Source organism: Scardinius erythrophthalmus (assembly GCF_964197995.2).
Source record: "Scardinius erythrophthalmus genome assembly, chromosome: 24".
NCBI lineage: Eukaryota > Metazoa > Chordata > Actinopteri > Cypriniformes > Leuciscidae > Scardinius > Scardinius erythrophthalmus.
Genome location: NC_138244.1, coordinates 10,218,765 through 10,238,959, shown reverse-complemented (window position 1 = coordinate 10,238,959; position 20,195 = coordinate 10,218,765). Strand labels below are relative to the sequence as shown.

At 37.1% G+C, this 20,195-nt stretch overlaps 1 protein-coding gene across 1 annotated transcript; it reads left to right on the top strand.

The window, feature by feature from the left end:
• Positions 1–809: 809 nt before the first annotated feature.
• sv2bb (synaptic vesicle glycoprotein 2Bb) lies at positions 810–18,389 on the top strand (the record flags this gene model as incomplete). The annotated part of the gene is made up of 12 exons (XM_081355322.1): positions 810–1,269; positions 9,902–10,082; positions 10,516–10,667; positions 10,769–10,902; positions 14,130–14,219; positions 14,336–14,449; positions 14,529–14,617; positions 14,845–15,009; positions 15,104–15,237; positions 15,308–15,508; positions 16,571–16,730; positions 17,239–18,389. The coding sequence occupies 12 exons, from the start codon at positions 810–812 to the stop codon at positions 17,420–17,422; spliced, it is 2,064 nt and encodes a 687-aa protein (XP_081211448.1). The 3' UTR covers positions 17,423–18,389.
• Between the last annotated feature and the right edge of the window lie 1,806 nt (positions 18,390–20,195).

Here is a 20,195-nt window from a genome sequence, read left to right as displayed (position 1 = left end):
TATAGATATATAGAGAGATAGATATTCTTTTTTTAATTAAATTCAAATAAAATATTGTCAGAGAGTTGGTTGTAGAGACAGATGTGAAACAATCATCTTTTTCATCTTTTTGACCACTAGTTGACAGCAACATGCATCATGTTGAAAAGCTTTGAGTAAGTTTGACTTTTTTACAAAACAGTTGATAAGAAAGCCTCTGTGCTTCTCAAGGCATCATTTCACCATCAGTACCCCAGATCACCATTTTCTATCCATTGTGGTTCCTTGGTTCCCACTCATGTTTCAAAAATAAACAGTTTTGACATCAGCCAAACCACTGATGTCAAATTTTTTAGCCTAGGCTGCGTTTCCCAAAAGCATCGTAAGCCCAAATCGATTGTAGAACAATTGCCACCAATGGTCTCAACGAACAACTTACGATGCTTTTGGAAAACGCAGCCCTGGTTATGAGGCCTGTAATTTATATCATGAGAGAGTGTGTATAAAGTTCAAATGTGTCCTTCATTTATGCTTGATGTTGAAGCATTTTTCCAAGGTTATGTGTTGTTGATTCAGTGTTTTCCATTTGCAGGCTCAGCATGTGGCCCAATGAGAGCTCAGAAAATCAAAGGTGATTAGAAGTTACCAACTGCTATCCTTACAGTCAAACTCAAGAGACCCATTTGATTGGAGCCTCGACGACCTCTCAAGATTTATTTAGCTGTAAACACGCAGGAAGTTCAAAGGAACACAGACACAAACAATATCAACTACGGATTATGCCCATATAGGCTCCGACGTGCAGTTTAAGTAAGAACATATCTAAAAGAATGGCGGACCCCTACCACAACAACGTTTACCACCAGGGAGACGGAGACAGCTATGGGACATATGGACAGGGAGGACCGGACGGCTACGGTTATCAGACTGACTACCCTCCCCAAGAGGAAGACGCCGCCAGTGACGCCACCGAGGGACATGATGAAGATGATCAAATGTATGAAGGGGAGTACCAGGGCATCCCGCATCCAGATGAGGCCAAGACTGCCAGGAGGGCGGCGAGAGCGAAAGCGAGGACAACGGCGGACGCCGTGTCAGATCAGGAGGAGCTGGCTGAACAATACGAGGACATCATGGAGGACTGTGGACACGGGAGATTCCAGTGGACCCTGTTCGTGGTGTTGGGTCTGGCGCTAATGGCGGACAGCGTGGAGTGCTTTGTAGTGGCCTTGGTGTTACCCAGTGCGGAGAAAGACATGTGTTTGTCCCATTCTGAGAAGGGAATGCTGGGTAAGTCACCATTTTAGAGTTCGGAATAGCATGCTATCATACTACTTTCAGTATTTATGCAGTTGACACATGAATGATCCACTAAATTAGCCAAAATCGGCAGTATACTGCGCTATCTACTGGTTTCCCATAATGCATTGCACACACTTCCTCTGCTAACAACCTATCAGGCTACTAACTTTTGTTTTATATAGTATTCTATATAGAACATACTTAGCCTATATATATATATATATATATATATATATATATATATATATATATATATATATGAGAATGCTGGCATACTTAGCATATATATATATATATATATATATATATATATATATATATATATATATATATATATATATATATATATATATATATATGTATATATATATGTGAACAGAGTCTGAATTCACAGAATAACAAAATAAAGTAGGCGAGATTTTGAAGTGAGCATATGGACACTTTACTATCCCATGAGGCCACAGGAGAGGATTTGTGACAGTGAAGGGACGCATCTGACTCTGGTAGGTCACATGATAACGACAACATGACGAATGTAGAATGTCCAGATTACTATATATATATATATATATATATATATATATGAGAATGCTGGCATACTTAGCATATATATATATATATATATATATATATATATATATATATATATATATATATATATATAGTAATCTGGACATTCTACATTCGTCATGTTGTCGTTATCATGTGACCTACCAGAGTCAGATGCGTCCCTTCACTGTCACAAATCCTCTCCTGTGGCCTCATGGGATAGTAAAGTGTCCATATGCTCACTTCAAAATCTCGCCTACTTTATTTTGTTATTCTGTGAATTCAGACTCTGTTCACATACAGTTTTTCACAGACTGTGTAGTAAAGTATGCTATAGTGGATGCAGCCATAACAGTGGCGGAGCCAGAGGGGGGTCCGGGGTGGCACTGGACACCCCTGACATGCGATTGGCCACCCCGGGTGCCACCCCAAAATTTTATTTGCTACTGGCAGTTGCTGACGCTGATTTAAAAAAAATAATAATTACGTTCGCCGGCAGCGCGGCGCGCGCGCGTTTTCAAACGGACGAGCAGAGGACGAGAGATAGTTGCAAGATACCGAACTTCACCGAATAAGAAAACATCATATTTGAAGTAAGTTTTTAAGGCGAATATATTCGGCCTAATACACGCATACAGTAGGCTACCTTGCCGTGTGTACGTTACATTATACAAATGTTCTAGCTAATGTGAGGATAGGAGATCAAAACGGAGGCAAAGAAGAGCAGAAACAAGCGATATCATAATGCGATCACTAGGACTGTGAAGCTTTATGGGTGTAGGGTGCTGATGGACTCGATCTACTGTGTTTTGATCATCATTAAATTAAATCTGATCCTGATGTAGTCTTTGATAAAAATGCGATTTTCTCAGCTTTTTGCTCATGTTGCTTTTATGAAACTTGCCAACATTCAAGTGTTGATAAAAAAGACGCATGAAGCTAGAATAAAACAGATTTTTTTTTTTTTTTTAAAGCACAGGGTCTGTTCTTTGGTATGTTCAGATATTCATACAACAAAATATTCTGGGGTGCCATGAAATTGTGAAAATTACCAAAAACACCAATTTTTTTTTATACTGGGAGAATAGTTATGATAAAAATGTTGGTAATTGATGATTGGAATATGAATATGATTTGAATCATATTTTAAACATGGCATATTTTTAACAGGGTCAATTAAACATGAAAAGAAAGAGAGATAGGCTATAAGAGTTATTTTTAATAAGCACAAGTCCAGTCATTTTATGAAAAAAGGTTTAACAAATTGCAGCAGAAGCAAACTCAAATAATTTTGTATCCTCAATATGTCCTGAGTAAGGAAAAAAAGTCCAGAAGAATTCCTTTAGGGGAAAGTTTTGAAAACTGTTTCTGGGGATTCACTTTTTATTTTACCTACCTTTTGTCTTCTGCATTCTCCTTACCATTGTCTCCTGTTCTTCCCTCAGACTCGTCCCCCAGAAACAGTCCCACAGACCCAGCCCAAAACCCAATCTCTTAAAAAGTACTTCTTTTTTTAATGGTCATGGGTAGCCTAAATGGGTTCCATTCAGACATTAACATTAAGTATTTTACAGTTATATGTCAACAAGATTCAACAAGACATTTTCACCTGGCTATACCCAATGTTTAGATCTGTTGTGGTATTTATGCAAATTAGCACATACATAATTAGATTATGCACCATTTGTCCATGTTAACAAACAGTTTTAAAAAAAAAACTTGTAATACATTTTTTGTTTGTCTTGATGTAAGTAATCAACTCAGTAATTTTCATGGTGATATCTAAAGGTTAATTTTTACCCTATTCATGTGAGAGAAAGAATGAATAGGCTATATTTGGGTCTTTTTCTAAACTTTCCCCTAATGGGATTCTTCTGGACTTGTTTTTCCTTACTCAGGACATATTGAGGATACAAAATCAGTTGAGTTTGCTTCTGTTGCAATTTGTTCAAGGTTGACCCCCATTTTGGCTTAAAATGACTTGACTAACAGGCAGATCAGATGCAAACAGACCCCAGTCCCTGCATCACCACTGGCTAGTCAGAGTCAGTGTGGTCAGACTTCAGAACCATCAAAAGCTCAGAGCATCTACCAGACACAGGCAGTCAATCACATACCAAATTCAGGAATTTAAGTTGAGAAGATTTTGCCAGATTAAAAGGATAGTTCACCAGAAAATCATCACACAAAAAAAAAAAAATAGAAAGAATAATTATAAATTATTATAATGAAATAATTATGTTGTATTAAATCTTCCTAGGATAAGATTTTATATTGATGGGCAATAAAATTGTTTAAATTTTTCAAGTACATGTCTGCTTGATGCCTGCTATATCTAATTAAAAAAAAAATTGTAAATGTGAGGGTTTTTTTGTAAATAAATGCAGCAGTTCATAACAGACACATGCTACGGTATCTTATCTCCTTGGTGCTTCAGCTTTGTTTTCTGCAAATATTTTGGATGTTCAACACTTATAGACACAAACAGAGTGACCCAATTCCTTCCATAAGCTTTTCCACTGTATGTGTGTGTGTGTGTGTGTGTGTGTGTGTGTGTGTGTGTGTGTGTGTGTGTGTGTGTGTGTGTACTGTGTACCCCCGCAAGTAGCAGTGGCCACCCCATGTATAAAACTCTAGTTCCGCCACTGAGCCATAAACAAAATGCTAAATAACAGTATTTAACAGTATTTAGCAGAAATGTTAACCGGACACCATCAGCTCAAGTATACATGCAGTGAGGTTGTGGGAATAAAATGTAGTGTAATACTATTTGAAACCTTTAGCACTGCATAATGTGCACTGTTTCACATACTATTTTTAAACGTACTGTAGCAGATGGTAGGCTATACAGCTAGCATCCCATTGTTAGCCCATCTCAGTTACAATTTATGTCAACTTACAATTAAAATGATCATAAATTACATGAACCTGAGATGATAAAAGAATGATTTTCTCAGTGTATGGTGTTGTTTTATGGGTGGGTGTGCAGATATCCTTTTTCCTCCATCTTTTTTTTTTTAATTAAAGGGATAGTTCACTTTGAAATTAAATTTTGGTATGTTTTAGCTTACCTCAAGGGCATCCAAGATGTAGGTGTCTTTGTTTCCGCAGTAATTTCAATTTTGATATTTTTAAGTCAAACCGTTCTTGTCTGTCAGTCATATAATGCAGGTCTATGGTCACTATCTGAAAGAGTATGCACAGAGAAGTCCAAATTAAACAATTCCCCATCGTAAGTACACATTGATGGCCTAAGACACGAAACGAGCGGTTTGTGTGAGAAAACGAACAGTATTTATATCGTTTTTACCTCTACACAACAATGTCCAAGTGATCCATGTCCAAGTGATCCAGGGTGCGCGCGCATCCTGGTGTGTGACGTGTGCACGCGTTCTGGCTTAGTCTGCGCAAGCGCCGGAAAGTGTACAAGAGGTAAAAACGATATAAATACTGTTCGTTTTCTCACACAAACCGCTCGTTTCGTGTCTTAGGCCATCAATGTGTACTTACGATGGGGAATTGTTTAACTTGGACTTCTCTGTGCATGCTCTTTGAGGTGGTGACCATAGACCTGCATTATATGACTGACAGACAAGAACGGTTTGACTTAAAAATATCAAAATTGAAATTACTGCGGAAACAAAGACACCTACATCTTGGATGCCCTTGAGGTAAGCTAAAACATACCAAAATTTAATTTCAAAGTGAACTATCCCTTTAATTTTAGCTGGTTATGGAGTTCTGGATGCTTTTCCACATGCTGCTGAATTTTTTTTGTTTAATTAATCCTAGTGGTTTTGTGAATTTAAGCAGACCTGAGTGAATGCATATACAGTTATTTTAGCCAACTGCTACTTAAGGAGACCATCAATTAAGAATGTTCTCAAATTAGCTAATGGAGCACTCGACGGTTAAGATTCATTGCAACTGGGTTTCGCACTCGGCCTTACATCAATCCATTCTTGCTAAGTAAAGCAAGTTGGGGGAACTGACTCGTGACTCCCAACGGTAAGACTAAGATGGGTTAGTTTTCAGCCAAACTAAAGCCTCAGAGAAACAATTAAGCAAGACCAAGCAAGCATAGAAATCGGAGTGTTGGAAAGTTGTCTTTTTTGTACCCCAAAAATATTGTCCCTATGAAACCGAAGCTATGGTATAACTTGGAAAAATTTGTTTATTATTTTATTTAATTTGCATTCTTTTTATTTAGTTGCTATTTTATTTTCAAAAAATAAATTCAGACATTAATTTAGTGTTTTACAATGTTTTATTTTATTTTATTCTGAGCTAAACTTAAAATTCATCTGTAATATTGGCCCTGAATAAATTACTATCAACAATAAAGGGAGAGTTTGAGAAGCAAGATCAATATATATATATATATATATATATATATATATATATATATATATATATAGTTTCTGAACAGCTTCAGAAACTAGAACACTTCATAAATAACAGTTTTTTTTATAATAACACCGTTTTTACAGCTTTTTGATCTCACTTCAGAGATATACCTGATTCAGAGATTTTTTTATTGATCTACTTTCCTTAATTCAGTAGTTACTACATGAAGCCAGATTTAAAGACTTTGACTTACCTTGTAATAATGAAGGCAATCTACAAATCTGTCTATCAGATTGAATTTTTCAAAGCACCAGAGGTGAGAGTGCAAAATCTCCCCCCTGTTTGGTTAAGTGATATTGATGTGTGTGCAGAATCAGCGTGTATATGAGAGTAAAGACTTTGTGTGAGCTTCAGGGAGCCAGAATGAGTGAGCACTTTTCATCCTGCATGCCCGTCGGTGGAGAACCACTGAGTCAGCAGTAGCCCGACAGATCGATAGCTTCTCTTCTGACCTTGCTCTGATACATAATCCTGTGCTCACCTCCCCCTGCAATCTCCATCGAGTTATATTCATCACTCGCTTTTTCATATACTTAACAGTGTTGGTTCTGATCTGCCATCTTTATAGAGACATTAAAGCCTTTTGCAGGTCTAGAACTGAACATCTGCCACTTTACTTTACAGGTTTTCATAATTGTTTTCATTTTTTGGCCTAGCACTGTGCCAGATTTCATGACGCTGCAGAGTTTACATTGATTTTAGTGGTGTGCAGAAATATCCAGGTGGTGGGTAATGCTAGTCAACTAATCACTTTTAAAGTGCAGTCACATTTACCATTGTTTGGCAAATTTTTGATAGGAATCAACGAAATCTGGAATTTCACGTTAGGGCGAAAGATTTCCCTCACGGATTTTGCATCGGGTTCAGTTAGTCATGTGGATTCGCCACGCTGACCAACAGAAAGCTGCTTGGTCTGAAAAGGACTTCTGTGTGAGGTCTGCTTTATGCATCGCTACACCTTTTATAGACAATATTATCTTGATAGACAAGAAAAAATAAACAATGGACCATCTTTGCCAGCAAAATTTACAGAAAATGTGAACGCTTATGTGACTGCACTTTTATGCCTGATTAATTAGGCTGGTTTGACAGGGAGCAGCTGAAGCACAACATAATTAAACACCAGCTAAAAATATCATTACTCAAAAGACAGAATATATATATATATATATATATATATTTTTTTTTTTTTTTTTTTTTTTACAAATATAAGACTAGTCGGCCTTATTAATCAAGTAAAAAAAATGTTGACAAATACTCAGCTATAGTCTTTCAAAGTGTCTCATCTGTACCTGATTTGCAATGAAACACTGTAACAAAAAGTCCCAGCTAAGCTAAAGCAATTTCATCATTTAAATTGAAATAGTTTCCTGGACACTCCTTTATCTTTCATTGGTCCCCAAAAAACAAATAACCCCGCCCGAACTCATGCCATTGGTCGAGTCAGTGTTGCTATGTCAGCCTGGTCGGAATTCTCAAACAAACACAGCAATGTTTTGAAAGCGCCAAGTGTTTTTAGTTCTCGGTGGAATCAGCCTACGAATATCTTATTTATAGCCTGCATATTAATTGGGGATATGTGAAAGTATTGAAAAGATGACACAAATCACCTTCAGCCCTGGCAATATAAACTCAAGTTCTCATTCAAATATGAATGGCAATAAAGCCACAGCCCTCATTTTGGCTCTGAAACATTGTCACGACTGCGTGACTCTGCGGATTAAGGCTGACCAATGGGATGCTGGGAGGATCCTCACGCTGAGTGGTGGGGGATAATGGCCGCTCAGCTCCATATGTTGATCTGCTCAGAGAGGACTGTGCTGTCACTCTTCCACCAGTCCGACACCCTTCACCACACGACCATCTGTACTCAACGCCGGGCCCTTGTGCTTCTTGGGGGTGTGCATTATGCAGACTAGAATTCATCAAATGAGTCAAAAGGAGCTGAGAGTATTGGTGTCTGAAAGCATAATAAAATCAGAAAAAAAATATGTACATTAAAGGATTTAATTGAATAAGCATTTAAAATTTATATGTTCAATTCTTCAATTTTTTATCTTATTTAATAAACAAACTATGAGAATAAGTTTTTTGTCTAATTTAAAAAAGAGACTCTTGTAGTCTGAGCTGAGGCTTTTTGTTTTTATGATGTTAATATGAGTCTGTTTATGAAGTCTGAATTCTAAGTCTTGAGCTAACTTTAACGTTTGTACATTTTGTGGATGCTTTTATCTAAAGCAACTTTTGTGACATGGTCATGCATGGGAACTGAACCCATGCGTGTTAGCGCCATTCGCTAGTGCTTGAGCTAAAAAAACTAGCCTCAGTGTTGAATCATAATTAAAATGAAACCTTTTCTATTTCTTTTGCATTCTTGAAGTATAATTGTTATAATCTCGCCTTTCAAAAAAGGAGTTAATCTACTGACATAATGATAATGTGCCTCCACCATCGTATGACATTTGCGCAAAGGTTCAAATTGAATGCCAGCTCTTTCAGTGTTCTCTTAAGTGAGCACCCAACTGACAGGTACAATCACTAAACATGCTGTGTCAGCCTAATAGCACACCTGTGAGTCCTGCTATAGCTTCTGAACACCCACTCACACTCATTAAGATTGACCTGGGCTGGTTTCCCAAAAGCATCGTAAGCCTAAGTTGATTGTAGAACAATTGCCACCAATGGTCTCTACGATCAACTTAGGCTTACAATGCTTTTTGGAAACGCAGCCCAGAACCGCAAAACGTTTTATTGCAATCACTTATAACATTGTGACTGCTCATTTGATGTTCTTTTCCCTCTATTTCTGACACTGCATTAGCTTAAGTTGATTGTGGTTACTTGAGTTCTGATCTTAAAGGGATAGTTCCCCCAAAAATGAAAATTATGTCATCATTTACTCACCCTCAAGTTGTTTCAAACCTGTAAGAATTTCTTTTTTCTGCTGAACACAAAAGAAGATATTTTGAAAAATGTCTGTAACCAAACAGTTGATGGACCCCATTGACTTCCATAGTAGGAAAAAAAAATCTATTGTTTGGTCCATCAACTGTTTGGTTACAGACATTTTTCAAAATATCTTCTTTTGTGTTCAGCAGAAAAAAGAAATTCTTACAGGTTTGAAACAACTTGAGGGTGAGTAAATGATGACAGAATTTTCAATTTTTGGGTGAACTATCCCTTTAAGTCTATGTCATTTAAAAAAACACATGTAGGCTCTATTGAATCTCATTAGATGAGAGTTATTGAAAGTAAACACTGCACAGAAAAACTATTTTGAGGGGTGATCAGAATCCTAATGCACACAAACAAGAAGGAAAGGAGGGATATGGCGCCCCCTAGAGGTACTCAAACAATATGTCTACTAAAAACGTTTGAAACGTACCAATAAATAAACACATGAATAAATAACATAAATTATTTACTTAAATTAAATGTAATTAAACATTAAAGTATTTATTTCTGTATGTATGTGTAGTTTTTACATTGTAAATATTTTAAACAAATAATATTTTAAATAATATTAAAATATAACCGTATAATGTTAAAAGATTATGTAATATTTATAATAATATTATTTATTATATCTTTATGTATAGATGTATAAATATATATTTAATGTATCTGTCAGTTGATCTCACATGGTTTGTTGTTTCCCCTGCAGGTTTGATAGTATTTCTGGGAATGATGTTTGGAGCATTTCTTTGGGGTGGCCTGGCTGATAAAGTGGGCCGACGGAAATGTCTGGTCATTGTCCTGGCCATGAACTGCATCTCTGCCTTCTTCTCCTCATTCGCCCAAGGATACGGCTTCTTCCTGTTCTTCAGGCTGTTCTCTGGATTTGGGTAAGCTGGAGGGGAAAAAAACAAAGCAAAGAAAGAAAGAGAAGGAATGGTATCAAGAAAAAACACTTGGGTCTGCCCTCCACCTTCGAAGCCATATAATTGCATGATAATAAGTCATTGTTTTCCATTGGAGCTTGAGCCCTACTGTAAATCAGGCTTGTCCAGGCTCAGGCCTTTCTCCCTAGGCTCAACATCTAATTTAAACCAAGCAAGGCTGGGCAGTAATTACAGTAGGCTACTGATCCACGGGGAACTCTCAATCTAGCTGCCTCTGGTAGTATTTTCAAGCAATAAAAGCCTAAGGGCTGTATCCTGACTTTAGAAGTCTCCTCAATATGCTCCCGTGGCCATTTATGGAGGTTTGTGAACATGAAAGGTAGCCTATATGAATAATTGTATTGTAAGATGACTGCTGCCCTGTGTTTTCTTGCAGGATCGGGGGCTCCGTCCCAATCGTGTACTCGTACTTCTCTGAGTTCTTGCAGATGGATAAGAGAGGAGAACATCTCAGCTGGCTCTGCATGTTCTGGATGATGGGGGGCATCTACGCCTCCTTCACAGCCTGGGGCATCATCCCTCGATATGGTACAAACACATACCTTGTAATTGTAGAGCGGTGTAAGGATAAAGTTTCCTTTTTTCCCTTTTGTATTTATGTTTATTGCTTGTGTTTTGCTGTATTTCAGGCTGGGGTTTCAGTATGGGCTCTGAGTTCCAGTTCCACAGCTGGAGAGTGTTTGTATTGGTCTGTGCTCTCCCAGCAATAGCAGCTTTTATTGGGCTAATGTTCATGCCTGAGAGCCCACGCTTCCTGCTGGAGGTACATAACTATATTTCAGCTATACAATAGCTTTGTTCCAAGACCTAGTGAGCTGTCTCACTTCTTACTACCTACACAGACGGCATCATAACCCGTCATAAGTGAACGACTTGGAACATTCTTCATAGGCTGCAACTCACACCACACAAATCTTGAGCTAAGTTTGACATTAGCATGATGCTAAGCTAACCAAGTGATTCTCTAATAAACAAACCCACAGCACACATGAATATTAATGAGGGTAAAATAATCTATTTTAATTACACTATTTATTTCAGTACTGAGTGAAAAGGTTTATTTACAATCAAGATTTCACCTTTAGCTTTTTTTTCACAAGTCTAATATGCAGGGTTTTAATTATGCTAGGTTTTGAAACAGACAAAACGTGTATTGTTTCCTCTTTAAATGTATAAATACATGTAAATGCATGCAATAAATGCATGTAAGCACATGTAGTTGTTGCTTGAACTTGTTAAACTATACTACCATTCAAAAGTTTGGGGTCAGTACAATTAATTTCTTTAATGTTTTTGAAAGAAGTCTCAAGATAAAAAAAAAACATTAAAAGCAGTAATATTGTGAAATAATAATGCTTTTCATTTTAATATTTGACATAATTTATTCATATGTTCATATTCATATGTCCAAATTTGGTGTTCAAAAACGCCTTTTATTTTTGGAAACCATAGCTAATCCTTTTTTATGGGATCAAATTCCCGCCAAATATATAGCGGTCGCGTATAAAAAAATAATAAGCGTGAATCAAAAATTTAAAAACACATGTAAAAATATACTGCACAAACTGAAAAAAAGAATGCAAAATGATCAGAATAGCAAACAACGTGGTCACGGATCAAACTATAATAAGCGTGAATAAAGAAATAACAAGCATGAATAAAAACTTTAAACACATTAAAAGTTATTTTGCACAAAACTTAAACTTATGGTCATGCTTTGTTAAAAAGTATGGTTTTATTACTGTGTACTTTGTGCTTTCTTGCATTTTCTGCTCATATTTTACTCTTTTGTACGCTTGTGATGTTTTTCTCTTCGCTCTTCTTTCTATGTTCTGCGCTTGCTCTTCCAAATGTTGCAGTTCGAGTTTCATGTAAATTAGGGCGGGCTTAAGCGTCACGATTGGTCCACTAGTTAAATTGACAGATACTCCTCTAGCCAATCAATCGAAGAGGGGAGTTGACGTCACACCAATGCGACTCGTGGCTACTGATGCTTACTTGTTATACAGGGGAAGACGACCATCAACAGGACACCTTTAAACTGCATGTGTGCCTGCAACTCAAACTGTTGCCGGTATACGTATACCTGGCAATATGGTATAGTTAAATTCGTCATCCTAACAACGACCTGTTACAGTTATGCCTGTCTGATGATCCATCATTCACCTCTAATGCACTTGACCTGGCACCGCGAGCGTCGATCTTCTCCGAGCAGCCACCACCTACTGGCCGTTTTACTTTAATATTTAATCAATAACAAGGATGTGTAATGTCGGTCCTGGGTGCAGAGTTTAGCTCCTCCAACCCTAATCAAACACACCTGAACCAGCTAATCATCGTCTTTAGGATATTTAAGACAGGTGAGGTTTTTAATCGGAGTTGACGCTAAACTCTGCAGGACAGCGGCACTCTAGAAACAGCGTTACCTATCGCTGATGGAGATGTTACTGTATTCAAATTTTAAGCTATATTTAAAACATTAATTCTAAAGTAATATGCAATTATGTAGCTATGTAAGTAAACACAGTAAGTTTGTAATAAATCACTGTATTAAATTCAACTGGTTTCTCTATCTTCTCTGTAACACAATCATTTTCAATAATCTTGTCAAATTTGGCGAGGTTAATAAAAAAAGGTAGGCAATGCGTAGCGGCGACAGGTCAAAGTCCTAAAGTCTTCAGACAATGGCCGTTTTTAACTTCGTTTTTGCAACGAATTGTAGTGTTTCATAATTGCAGGATGTTTTACTTACAGCAGCCTTAGCATATTGACATCATGAGCCAAGTAATATTGTTTAACACCAATTACCAGTGTGCACATTAACATTCTCATGTATCTCAAAAAAAATGAATATAATTATTTATGTCCAGAGTTCAGATAGCTTTACTGCTTGAAAGTCTTTGTAAAGTTAAATTGAACTGCCGTCTTCCCTTGTAAGTGTAGCACTCCTGAAAAGGAGTATAATGATTAAAGAAAAATGAAATAAAAGAGAGTGCAGCAGTGCTTCTTTGTTGTTATATTTACTCAGAATGAAGTGCTTCACGGGCGCGCACCACCTACTGAAGTGTGCGGTGACCTATTTTTTTACAGTCTATGGCGGTGACGCAATCACGCTGGTATGCCAAGCGAAAATAATTAATTTAATAAATGCACATATCAAAGCACAAATAAGAAATTGAACAGTATGTAAAAGTATTAGAAAAATAACATTTTAGTATATTATAATGGAATTGAAGAAATTGTACAAACATAAACAGCTTGTACCACGAGTCGCATTGGTGTGACGTCAACTCCCCTCTTCGATTGATTGGCTAGAGGAGTATCTGTCAATCTAGAACTAGTGGACCAATGGTGACGCTTAAGCCCGCCCTAATTTACATGAAACTCGAACTGCAACATTTGGAAGAGCAAGCGCAGAACATAGAAAGAAGAGCGAAGAGAAAAACATCACAAGCGTACAAAAGAGTAAAATATGAGCAGAAAATGCAAGAAAGCACAAAGTACACAGTAATAAAACCATACTTTTTAACAAAGCATGACCATAAGTTTAAGTTTTGTGCAAAATAACTTTTAATGTGTTTAAAGTTTTTATTCATGCTTGTTATTTCTTTATTCACGCTTATTATATTTTGATCCGTGACCACGTTGTTTGCCATTCTGATCATTTTGCATTCTTTTTTTCAGTTTGTGCAATATATGTTTACATGTGTTTTTAAATTTTTGATTCACGCTTATAATTATTTTATACGCGACCGCTATATATTTGGCGGGAATTTGATCCCATACTTTTTTTCCAGAATAATTTGATAAATTTAAAATTCTAAAAATTTAAAATAGAAATCTTTTGTAACATTATACATTTTTCTAATGTCAGTTCTGATAATTCTGACCCCAGTTCTGACCCCAAACTTTAGTGTATGTATCTCACAACTCAAGCCATTATGAGTAATATTGACACAGCTGTGAGAAAACAATATCTGTCTCTTCCAGAATGCTAAACATGATGAGGCCTGGATGATCCTGAAACAGGTTCATGACACCAACTGGAGAGCCAAAGGAGAACCTGAGAGAGTGTTTACTGTAAGTTTAAATTTGATGTTTGTAATAAAATGTAATGCAATTATATCTACTATGATAACATGGTGAAATCTGTCTTTTACCATAATGCCTTAAAAATATTGAATATTTTTTTCCAGGTAACTCATATCAAGACTCCAAAGACACAGGAAGATGAGTTTATTGAGATTCAGTCTGCAACTGGAACTGCTTTCCAGAGATGGGGGGTTCGAACTTTGACACTGACCAAGCTGGTAAACTAAAAAGCTAACAGTTCAGTTTACCTTAAGTTATTCAGTGTGTAATCTTAAAATAAGCTATTTTTGTGTGCAGGTCATCAAAAATATTTTGTCCCTCTTGGGTCGTGATCTAAGACTCGCTACTCTGCTAATGGCCATCATATGGTTCACTATGGCATTTAGGTAAAGCATTTTTACTAATTCCTAATTAGTCTTGATTTCTGAAACACTGGTGGTAAATGTTAGCGCCTATAGTGTCAGAAAATGGAACTGCAATACCAGAACACCCCCACTCTCTTAGCCATTGGTCAGAAAAACAGATAGTTCCTCCCCCAAACTCACACCATTGGTGGAGTATTCACACTTACACTATACATTTCATTTCTTGTATTTCTTGTGGTATATTTCAGTTATTACGGGCTTTCAGTGTGGTTTCCTGACATGGTCAAACACCTCCAGCATGAGGAGTATGAATCCAAGCTGAAAGTGTTTCATCGGGAGAAGGTGGAGCACTTTCATTTCAACTTTTCCTTGGAAAACCAAGTCCATAGAGAAGGAGAATACATCAACGACAAGTACGTTGACAGAAACACCATCTGCGACGTCTGTTATCCATTAATGCTTTTTTTATTGTCAGTTTCTCAATGTGTGTTGTGGGCTTTCATGCAGATTCATCAACATTGAAATGAAGTCTGTGAAGTTTGAAGACTCCTTGTTCGTGGACTGCTTATTCGAGAACATCCGATCCACAGAAACGTTTTTTGAGAATTGCACCATCCGCAGTACCGTGTTTAACGACACAGGTAAGAGATCTTACCCACTATCCAGAGTTGTTTTAGCACACTTGGCCTCATGGTTTCTTAATTTCCACAGACTTATATGAAGAAAAGTTCATTGACTGTACATTTGAGAACGTCACTTTCTTACACAACAAGAAGGGATGCCATTTAGACTATGAGGATGAGAACGACGTCCTCATCTACTTGGTCAGCTTCTTAGGCAGCTTAGCCGTGTTGCCTGGAAATATCATCTCAGCACTCTTCATGGACAAAATTGGACGAATCAAGATTATAGGTGAGCTTACCCTGCTTACAACAGTTCTGTTAGAAAACGTTCTGGCAAGGTTCTCCTTAAGTTACGAACACATGTTCTTCCAGTTACTTCAATAGATAATTTGTTCAAAGTTATCTGGTCTTTAATAATGTTCTTAAAACATCAGCACTAAAAAAATATTTATACATCATTCGTGGAACGTTTGTTTCTTAAATGTTTTAGTTGGATGTTCGTCTAAATTTTTTTAAATGTTACCATTTGTTTCCGAACATTCAAAAACATTCAAAAGTATACATTCCTATAATGTTTGCAAATCTTGAATGTTGGGCGACGTTTTGAACGTTCAGAAATTACTTTTTCAGAACTTAAAGGATTAGTTCACCCAAAATTGAACATTATCCCATAATTTACTCTCCCTCAAGGCATTCTAGATGTAGATTCTAGATGAATTTTGTCTTTCAGCCAAACACAATCGGAATTATATAAAAAAAATATAATGGGAGTGAATGGCACCTTAGATTTTGAAGCCCAAAAAAGTGCATCCATCCATCATAAAAGTAATCCATTCGGCTCCAGGGGGTTAATAAAGGCCTTCTGAAGCAAAGCGGTGCGTTTTTGTTAGAAAAATATCTATATTTATAACTGGCTTCCAGTAACGGCCGTATGCGAGTCTAGTTCCGGCGAAAGAGTGACCTATGACCTATGCCTTCAGAAGTTATTAATACCCTGGAGCAGTATGGATACCTTTTATGATGGATAGATGCGCTTTTTTTGGCCTTCAAAATCTAAGATACCATTCACTCCCATTATAAAGCTTGGAAGAGCCAGGATATGTTTTATTTAACTTCGATTGTGTTTGTCTGAAAGAAGAAATCATACTGTATACACTTATCCTAAGGCTTGAGGGTGAGTAAATTATGGGATAATTTCCATTTTTGGGTGAACTCACCCTTTAAAGGGAATGTTATCAAAACTTTCTTTCGGTGCCATCCATATTTTTAGATCTAATAGCTTGCAATCTGTCACTAATGTTTTTTCCAACCAAGACAAGCCTGTGAAAACCACTTTTTCTTCTTTCTACAGGTGGTTCGATGCTTATTTCTGCTGGATGTACCTTTTTCCTTTTCTTGAGCTTTAGTCAGGCAGCCATTATAGCCTGGCAGTGTCTGTTTTGTGGTGTTAGCGTAGCAGCATGGAACGGCATTCAAGTCATCACCGTGGAACTCTACCCAGCTTCAAAAAGGTATATAAAATACATGCCGCATATTACACACTACATGTCATATTATCTAGCTTTGTTATTTTGACTTTGAATATAATTGTTTGTTAAATTTTCTTTAGTACAATTTACTTTTAGGGCAATTAAAAAAACTACTGTCAGGATTTCCTAAAGACAGGCAATGAGGAATTAGCTATTAAAATGCATGAAAACGTTATTTTTGTGCTTGACCTTAGTGCAAATGCAGTTTTCCTGTCAGACCACTAAATTTTTGGGAGGAGAGTATTTAAATGAATCATGCCATGTGATGTTTGCGCTAGTCAATTTAGTGCTATTTGTGCTTTTTTTTAGTGCCCAAAAACGGTGGTAAATAATGGTACAAATACCAATGCTGAGCCTGACATGGCACCCAAAGAACTTCCCACTCCCATCTGCGCTTTTTTTAGATTGTGGATGTACACTAATTTGCCGTTCAGTAAATCTGGCCCTTAGTAAACATCTTTTTAATTCCTGTTCTCAACGTTTCTTACAGAGCCACAGCGTTTGGAGCCTTAAATGCCATTTGTAAGTTGGCGGCTATATTGGGAAGCTCAATTTTCGCGTCATTCGTTGGCATTACCAAAGTCATCCCCATTCTTCTGTCCTTCGGTGCTCTGGTCGGTGGTGGACTGGTGGCCCTGAAACTGCCTGAGACCAGGGAGAAGATCTTGCTGTGAAAATCTGAAGCTGAACGTTTGGTCCAGGCCGTTCTATATGACTATTAGTGTGGAGATAACAACTGCTGGCATGTGTAAAATTGGGTTTATTCAAAAACAAACAAGCAAAATACTAATAATATGTGATATAGTGTCAACAAACTTCAATATTCAAAAAACTACAAGGACCAAATGATGGTTTTACCCCTAGTCAACTATTGAAGGTAAGGGCCTGTTTGGTCATTTGCAGCCCCCCCAAAAATCTGCTCTAGCTATATAGTTTCAGAAAAGTCTACAGGGAGTATTATAGAGAAAAAATTAAATTGTCCCAGATTTGCTTGGAGTAATCTGAGTCGTGGAAGTCTCAATCCTGTGCCATTTCTTGGTCAAAAAATTCAGGTACTGTTGAAGAATTTTCTTTTTATCTTATTCCATAGCTTGTAATTTGCTAGCGTCTCATCCTCTGCCTTTGCTTATGATATAATCTCCGCCTGAAAAAGGCGTATTTCTGTCCTGTGAGTTTGCAAGTGTCCCACTGTATGTCAAGAGACTGATCTCAATGTGTCGCTGTACGTTCGGATGCTCGGTGCAGAATGTGCGCTTATGTTTGTTAGGTCACTGCGGAAACCATTACGTGTGCTTCCTCCATTTTCTATTTTTGCTTTATTGACTGTAAAACGCCCAATCTGGCGGAGTACCTTACAAAGCTAGCCTCGTTTTTACCTTGCCTTTCACTAAATGTGTTGTTTCTTAGTGCTCTCTCACTCTCTTTCTCTACCGCCCTTTTATTTGATTATTTTGCATCCTGTGAATCCTGAAAAGTGGAACGGTTTTGTCACTTTGGACTTAAGCTTCACAGAGCCACATATCTGTACTTGTTGTTGACTGAGTTGCATGTGTGTAACTTACAAAGTAATGTTTGTGTCAATGTGCTGTCTGGATGATCTAATGTATGTCTCACTGCAAATAAAACCGGTTAGATCATACTAGTCATTGGAAACCTGTATCATTTCTGTTCGATGAATAAAGAATCATCATAATTTAGCCACCAGTTTTGTGGAACACAAAATAATGTGAATACAATTAAAATCAATGGGGTCCAATATTGGTTTTGGACCCCATTGACTTTCATTGTATGGACAAAAAAACGGTTATTTTGTGTAGAAATGAAGTCAAACAGGTTGGGAACGACATAAGGGTGAATAAATTACATATATATATTTTTTTTTTTAGCAGAGCTATCACTTTAAGGTTTATAAAGCTGTCACCGAACAAAGCTGTGCATGTTATTACTGTTATGCTTTAAAAATCAATACATGCACCAGAATTAAATTTATACGCCTGAAAGATCGGACCGGTTGATAGGTTGAAGATAAACTTTAGAAAAGTTGATTAAAGGCTGAATAATTCAATGAAAACCTCTTTCTCATCATGCATAATTAACAATAAACTCTGCATAATACATATTTAGCACTCTTCCTCCTCTCCACCAGTAAGCTGGTGTGTGGTGGGCGTTCTGGCGCAGTATGACTGCCGTCGTATCATCAAGGTGGATGCTGCACATTGGTGGTGGTTGAGGAGATTCACACCTTCCATATGCGCATTGAGCACCCAGAAAGAGTTTTATAAATGTAACAAATTATTATTATTATTACTTGCTTCTTCATTTTTTATAGCATATTTATATGGAAATATCACAGAAATAATTCATTTTTTTGTTTTCCATTCTGGTGTTTTTGTTTTGTGTCTGTATATTATGAATAAAAAAAAAACATTTATGTGATTTGCACAGGTTTTTTTTTTTTTGTTTTTTTTTGGCTGAATACTTTCCTCTGCCTGCCAGCTCATTTTGTCCTGGGGTTTGAGCAACTCTGTGAAAGATGTAACAACAAGACATGGGAAACGGAGTTGGAGCAGAGTCCCTTTTTTCGCTTGGTTGAGAGGTTTTAGTTTGTAGACAAGCTATTCAGCTCTTACGGTCACTGGAAGTGTGGAAGTGGGTGGGAAAATATGCAAAAAGATGAGTGCAAAGATCATTTTACATGCAGATTCTGGTCAAAAAATGAGTGCATAACAAATACTAGATTGTTGATACTTTTTGCACATTGGGCACCACATACTTGTGTCGTTCTCACAATGCAATGTCATGTTTCTCCTGATTTGCAGCACCTCTGTCTCAAGATATTTTGTTTTGATTCACACTCAGGGTGCAAAATGCTGCAGGCCATGAGAGGAGGGGAAAAAAAGAGAAAACATTGTAGTTCCCATGGGAAGGTTGAGAGGTTGATTTGGATAAAAGTTGTTGCTTTAAATGGTAGGATTGAATAGAAACATGGGCCTTAATAAAATAGTCATTTCTTTCCTTTTGAGATTGTGAAAAGATGAACGCTGTGGTCTTATAAGACTTTGAACTAATAGATTCTAACTGTCTCGCTCTCCATGCCTCCGAGGTGCCAAAGATCACCACAGTCCTGGCACCTCTCGGCTCTCGGACCAGGGTACGGAAAGTTCACAATCACAAAGGTCATACCAAGGCCTTGAAAGGACAAGTCATCGTGCAAAAACTCAGATGTTAGCTGAGATGTCTCAACAACCTTCTGCAACACAAACTATATTTGCCGGATAAGTAAAAATACACCATTCAAAAGTATAGGGTCAGTAAGATATTTTATGTTTTTGAAAGAACTCTCCTTTGCTCACCAAGACTGCATTTTAAAATACAGAAAAAAACAGTAATATTGTGAAATATTATTACAATTTAAAATAGCTGTTGTCTATTTTAATATACTTTCGA